Below are 6,762 nucleotides of genomic sequence, written 5' to 3'. Positions count from 1 at the left end.
TCCACAGAACATGTTAACAGCCCCACATTTAGCATTATCTAGTATTTCACATGGAGGAAAACAAACCAACAAACAACACTTTCCACCAATCACTCTGAGATTCCTTGAAGAAAAAAATGAGGATGGAAATACAAAACTTGTTTATTATTAAGCAACCCCCCTCCAGTAAGTCTAGAAATTCCTTATTTGGACCTTTTACTACAAAAGCTCTTACAGAAAGAAATCTGCAATAACAAAAAGAAGTCCTGCAACATGCTCACTTCCTTCAGTCTCCAAACCAAAATTTACAAAAAAAAAAAACTCTTAGCTTTGCCAATAAATAAGCTGTCTTTTAATAAAAAATTATCATAGTTCCACACCAACATTGTTAACAACGTTTTTCTTTATTAACAGCAACAAGCAAGAAATAGGAAACTTCTCAGCCCTTAAAGAAAGTGAGTTCCTCTCACTTTCTCTCCCTTACACAATATTTACTTATTCCCAGACCTTAAGTTTCTGCTCCAACAATGCATCACACACCACAGTGACCTAAAGGAGAGGCTGAAAATTAAGATGTGCATCCAGATATCACAGTATTCTCAAACCTGCTCTGAGGGCTTCCAATCCCCTTCTTTGTAGTTCCCTGCCGAAAGCCATCTGAGGTGACATCCAGAGGTCGCTCTGGAACTGCACTCCAACTGATAGCTGGGAACAAAAGATTAAGAACAAGGGAAACACTCTTAGAATGAAACAAAACTTAACCATTCCCTCAATTTTCTGAGTTCACATGACACCACGCTACTTTCCCGAAGTAGTTAAGACAAACTAGAAAGAGGATTGTGTTTCTCTTGGGTACACAGGTAAACTCCAATTAGAAAAACAGTAATAAAAAAAATGCACACACACTCTTACTCTTCAACTTAATCAGCTCCTTTAAGAATCTATGCCTCTTTAAACATTTAGCATACAGCTTCATCATTTTCCCTTATTCAGAGGGATTCTGTTCTCTTTGGTACATCCAGTCTAGACAAAGTATGAAGAAACTTCCAAGTTAGATGACAGCTGTGCATCAGTCTGCAAAATACCATCCTACCTTTATATCTTTACCAGTCATCCTTTGTTTTCCTTATTATTTTATTGTGTATCCTCTAAATTGCTCTTCATGTGTCATAATTGACACATATGAAATGTACGTAGTCATCATCTGAAAAAAGTTACTAGCTTATAGCCAAACAAAAATACTTTGCTGGAAGAGATAACAAGTGCCAACAACATTATGCTCTTCTTCCCCTATCATGACACCTAGTTACCATCTTAGACTGTAGTGTTCTGCATGCTGAAGCTTGGCACGTCCTACCTCACAGTCTTATAAATAACTACCACAGCATCAGAAGAAGTATGTTTGCAGAAACAAAACTGACATGTCCAGCCTGCCCCTCTCTAACCGAACAGTAATATCTTCAACATCTACTGCCTTGAGATAATTTCTGCTCCCTCAATTCTCTCATTCCTCTCTCTTCCTAATGGGTGAAAGAGCTGCATGTACATGAAGTCTAAAGAGAATTTTCACAGCTTTTCTTGTGATACCATCCTGCCATTCAAGATACTCAAAAACTACATATTATAAAGCATATTACGCAGACCAGTAATGTATTGTGATTCAGCCATAAGCTGCAACTGCTATGCTCTGCTTGATGCAAACTGTATTTATGCTGTGATTTAGGTGATTTAGTGCTGCTGTACTCCACAAAAATGAAATCCCCTACATAATGTCAAATAACATAAAATACATAAACATTAAACAATCCCTGAATACCTAAAAATAACTTGTTTAGAGGATATCAAACTCCAGAAAGTAGATTAAAACTGACTTGAAATTCAAAACCTTCTCTATTTTTTCCCCATTTCTTTCTAGATATTGCAGACTTCAAAATATTAAGTTGAACATGTTCTTCTCAGAAATACTAGCTGCTATGTGCCTATCCAGCACATTTCAATATCCAGCTTAAGAATTATGAATTCAGATTTAATTTTAATTTTCATTGCTACATGAAAAACTCAATCTAGCATATTTCAAATATGCAAAACAGTTTAATATTCACCAACTCCTTACATAGCAACCTAAGTAACCATACAAAAATACAACTTTTTTAAATTTAGTACATTTAGACACAGGTTGCCACAGACTACTTTTACTTAGTGAATTCACACCACTTTTCAATGATGGGTTTTGTTTCCCAACTCCCAGTATAAAAAATTTTCCCTTACTGGCATCTACAGGTAAATACAAATTAAGGCATCTGTGAATTCCACAAAGCAGCTCTTTATTTCTACGCTGTTTTATCATCAGGTCTGTTCTAACACATAGGATACCTTCTAGTACAATAGCAGTTGAAGTTTTGAAAAACTGCTTAACCACACACACAATCAGTTCCCTCTCCCCTCCTTCCTCCACCAAAAAGGAGACCACACTGCTAAATTACAACATGATCTGCAGATTAATTCATTATGATGACAAAAAAAAAAAGGCAACATCTCAAACAACTTACAAACTTATAAAACCTTTATGCTATGCTATGCTCTCCTGCATTCCTTCTATGTTCAAAAATTTCCGGAGAGATTAAAAGCATACTTCAATATGGCAAATTTTCTATTGACCAAGGAGAAGGTAAAACTAATTAAAACAATAAGTCTTCTAATATTTTTCTTTTCGCCCTCAAAATTTTTGAATTGGCTAGTTACTTTTTGCCTTTGTTTAGATTATATATTCTTATAAATTCTTAGTTCATGCTCTGCCTCTACTTTCCTATAAGCACTTTCCAGTGCTGTCTTCAAATTAGTTTACTGCTGTTAATCACACTTTGCCTCTAGCACCGGCAATGAATGACGTCACATTTTACAGAACATCACCAAATCCACCTAACTTATAGTTGGACCTTTGCATACCATTACACAACCAGTCCACGTTAACTCACCTGCGCTACAGGGAACAAGTTTCCTTTTGCTGCTAATCTGACCTTCTTGGATGGCCTGACGGCTATGTTCAAACTGAAGGTCTGACTGCAGCAATTGAACCTCCCGAGTGAGAAAACCATCTGGTAACAATGAGATGTGCCGACACCTAAATAAACATGGAGAAATGCAAGCAATTTAAAGAACTGTACTCCAGGACAAGCAGATTCTGCAAAATTTAGTTTCATAATCTAAAATGTGTTACATTTTAAAACAGAACTGAATGCAAGTTGCAAAACAGAGGTAAGAAGATCTGGGGACATTTTCCCCTTCTAAACAGTATGCGCTTAGGCTATAAAAAAACCAGCCACATAGTTTAGTAAGACCTTGTCCACCCTACATAAACTACAATGAACCAATTTTAATATACACAGAGTTGAAAGCTAGGACAAATCCATAGAAGACAGGCAAGATAAAAACTGCAATATAATTCTGCAATCAAAAAAGTATTTACACAGTCAACCACACTACATTAATAACATTTTTACAAACCTGAAGGTTCTTAATTAAAGACTTGAAAGTTCCATATACAACCTCAGCTTACCTTCAAGAACTCAATAAACGTTATTAGAATTTGGGGTTGGACTTGATGATCTCTAGAGGTCCCATCTAACCCATACAATTCTGTGATTCTGTGAATCACTTGAGAAGGAAGAAAGTCGTGTATGTTTAACTATCCTAATATTTACATAAAGCAGAAATTAATTAAAGCTGAGAGTTGTATCATCAGATGTAGTTTGTGAAGTAAGTTTTCAGACTGTATTTATCAAACTTTCTTGACATTTAGCATGCCTACCACGAGTTAATCACCTGAAAGCAAAAGCAGCTAGTGAGGCACTATTTCTGCAACCTTTAAACATCTTAGCTCTTAAGAATTAGCAGCACACTCACAAAAACGAAATTAATTACATGGTGAGTAGTCATGTGGCAAAGTCATAGTATCTTCTACTTCCAGGACTAAATAATGAAATGGTGAAAACAGAAACCAACAAAAATATTCCTCAGTATGATATTTTAAATTCAGCAATGAAAACTCCAAAAAGCAACATAAAACCAGTACCTTCCTAAAACACCCACATATGAAAGCGTGCAGAAAGTCTACCAAGGAGTGCATTCATTGCCTTTTTAGTCAGACTGTGCAGCAACTGGACAGATCAGTGCAATGGGAAAGGCATTACAACAGAGGCGTGACGATGAAAGGACTGGCGCAACAGAGAGATGCTATAAAGGAAGGGAAGAAATTGCTCCCTGTATCTGAAGATCCCAGGTTCACAGGGGAAAGCCTCACCAAGGAGGGATCTCCAACCAGAGCTCCCTCCCCACTGGCAGTCAGCCCTTAATGAGGTCTAAGAGAGCTGCAGCCGGGCTCCACCCCTTCTGGTCCCACAGCTCAACTGCCTCCACCTGTGCTCCCAGGGCTGACCAGGTCCTTTCCCCAGGTGCTCAGTGGTTCAGAACATGACTCAACAGTTACTGTACCGACTTGTCTTCAGGACAGAAGTACTTGGGAGCTTAATTTAATTCAAGGAATTCATTATTCATCCATTTGCATCTTTAGGAATATATTGAGGACTCTACTATTCAGTTACCTACAAGAGACAAAAGCTGCTTTTGCTCACCAACTCATCTCTATAAAAGAGGACTTGGAGGATTATTGAGAATATCCTGAGTATAGACAACTGAATAAATTACAAGCTCTTCTTGACCCTCTTTGAAGATATAAATTCTGGAAGAGAGTAAGAAAAATTCAACTTTACTATGCTAAAAATATCCCAAACCTGTGTCCTTTCAGGCTTTATTTTCTGCTTCTAGAAAAGCTCGCGCAGGTAACAGCCTCTCAATGCTCCACAAAGGAATAATCAAGCAGATCCTGAATCTAATGAATTGTTTTGTACCTCTTCAAGTCTGATCAGCACTTCTGACCAGCAGAAGTCATCTACTCAGGGCTATTTTCTTAAAATGTGAATTTGCAAAGCCCACATGTTCTGCAAGTGACTCTGGTGCTCAGTTTGGATATTTGCACAAACTGTCTTCCATAACTCAATTTCTATACAAGCTACCCAACTTCCAATGTAGAGTGCTTACCTTTCAATAATTGCTCTCTGCATAGCTTCTTGGCTATATGGACACTTCCCCACTACCACTGCTGACAAATACACTGGATACTGCAGGAAATGCATCAGAAGGGCTCCTTGACACCCCAACACATTCCAGCGAGCCAGTTTATCACTGCAGGACATAGAGCACGTTCTATCCCCACGACCTGGCTTCACCCGTAATAACCCTACACAGTGATACTCTATGCCAGGTATTAGGGTGTCACTCAGCTCTCCAGGTACACACTTTGCTCCAGTTCTATAAACATCTACTGCCTTCAGTTTGCCAACGTTGGTCTCCTTGTTAGCTGCCTGCATTTCTTCAGAACATTCACAGCAATCTGGATTCATGCTGCCTTCTGGTTTCGCAAATACTTGCTGAACAGCCACATCCTCAGTGACCGTGGGAAAAAATCCACCATCAGCATTCTTCATTCCCTTGATTATATGACTACTTGCCATCTTCTCTGATTTCCTTTTATCTTCTGGGCCCCTATGATATTGGTTACTACTGAACAGCACTGACTGTCCAGTTACATTACGTCCATTCACTGATTTAGAAAGATGGTTCGCTGTTCCCCTAATTGGAATAATAGAAGCATCACCACCTAGAGAAGAACGAACATCAAAGTTAGACAAATAGGTGTCTCATATGAGTTCAACGTATCAAAGTAATATTATGGCTACTACTAGCTTTCACAAATTTGTACTCAGAAAAATTGTAATTACTGTAACACATTTTTCAAGCATGGCTATGCACAATGACCAGTGTGAAAAATCTGCAGGAAAACCAAATGATACAACCCCCACAATAAAAAGAAAACACTACCAAATTAGGATAGAAATCATAATCTATGTCACTAAAACAAGCTCAAAACCAAAATTCCAGGATGAGTTTAAAGCAAAAAAAAACAAAACAAAACTAAAAACCTGGGAAGCATGTGAGGAAAGTCAGGAAGTTACTATTAAAGTTGAAGATGGTAGATTCTGTTCTTATCTTGCATTAATGAAGAAAATAATTACAGCCTATACCAGCAATGCCATGAAAATTACAAAAATGCACACGTCTGTACTAACTCACTGTTAAATGCTGATGGGACGTTTAGAGAGTACTCTGCTTTGGTAACAGACTAATAGTAGAAAAAACACACAAGGAATCTGAAAAGCTGAGAAGTGACATTCCTATCTTTTGCCAACAGGCCTTTATCTCCATTGTGGTTCCATGGTTTTTTGTTTCTTTTCATTTGTTAGTTTTGGTTGTTTTTTGTTTGTTTGTTTTTCTTTTTTGTCTTTTGTAACAAAACAAAAGGTTGCATTCCATTCCATAAGACGGGTGGAGAGGGATAGGGGGACAGGAATATTTATTTATTTACAAGAACTGTAGTAAATGCCCTTTTTTTTTTTTCTTTCATAGGAATCCAAGTCCAGGAAAACAACATTTAAAGTAAAGTGATCAAGAAATATGACAGAATATCTAACATTTTCATTACTGGAAGCCAAACATGTCACCATACAGTGAGCACTTTATTGGGTTTAATGAGTTCTCATGGATCACATCCAGTGAAATAAAATGCCAAACATATCTGTGGAAGCCCAGTCAAGTACATCTCAGGGCACACTGATGACTGTTGACATGAGCTACCTACCACCTTACTTTTACTCCAGAAAGACTGAA

General features: G+C 37.7%; 2 protein-coding genes across 2 annotated transcripts in view; one reads left to right on the top strand and one right to left on the bottom strand.

The window, feature by feature from the left end:
- Positions 1–332: 332 nt before the first annotated feature.
- Positions 333–5,735, bottom strand: LOC100551118 (tRNA-specific adenosine deaminase 1; the record flags this gene model as incomplete). The annotated part of the gene is made up of 3 exons (XM_010718108.2): positions 333–684; positions 2,955–3,100; positions 5,077–5,735. Coding segments are annotated over 3 exons (942 nt in total), but the record flags the coding sequence as incomplete, so codon positions are not given.
- Positions 5,736–5,835: 100 nt separating this feature from the next.
- GABARAPL2 (GABA type A receptor associated protein like 2) overlaps positions 5,836–6,762 on the top strand; it is a 7,789-nt gene continuing 6,862 nt past the window's right edge. The window contains exon 1 of the mRNA XM_031555415.1: positions 5,836–6,067. Within this exon, the coding sequence (XP_031411275.1) occupies positions 5,836–6,067 (232 nt within the window). The remainder of the gene's footprint in view (positions 6,068–6,762) is intronic.

Source organism: Meleagris gallopavo, chromosome 13 (genome assembly GCF_000146605.3).
Source record: "Meleagris gallopavo isolate NT-WF06-2002-E0010 breed Aviagen turkey brand Nicholas breeding stock chromosome 13, Turkey_5.1, whole genome shotgun sequence".
Classification (NCBI taxonomy): domain Eukaryota; kingdom Metazoa; phylum Chordata; class Aves; order Galliformes; family Phasianidae; genus Meleagris; species Meleagris gallopavo.
This window is presented reverse-complemented; position numbering and strand designations above follow the sequence as displayed.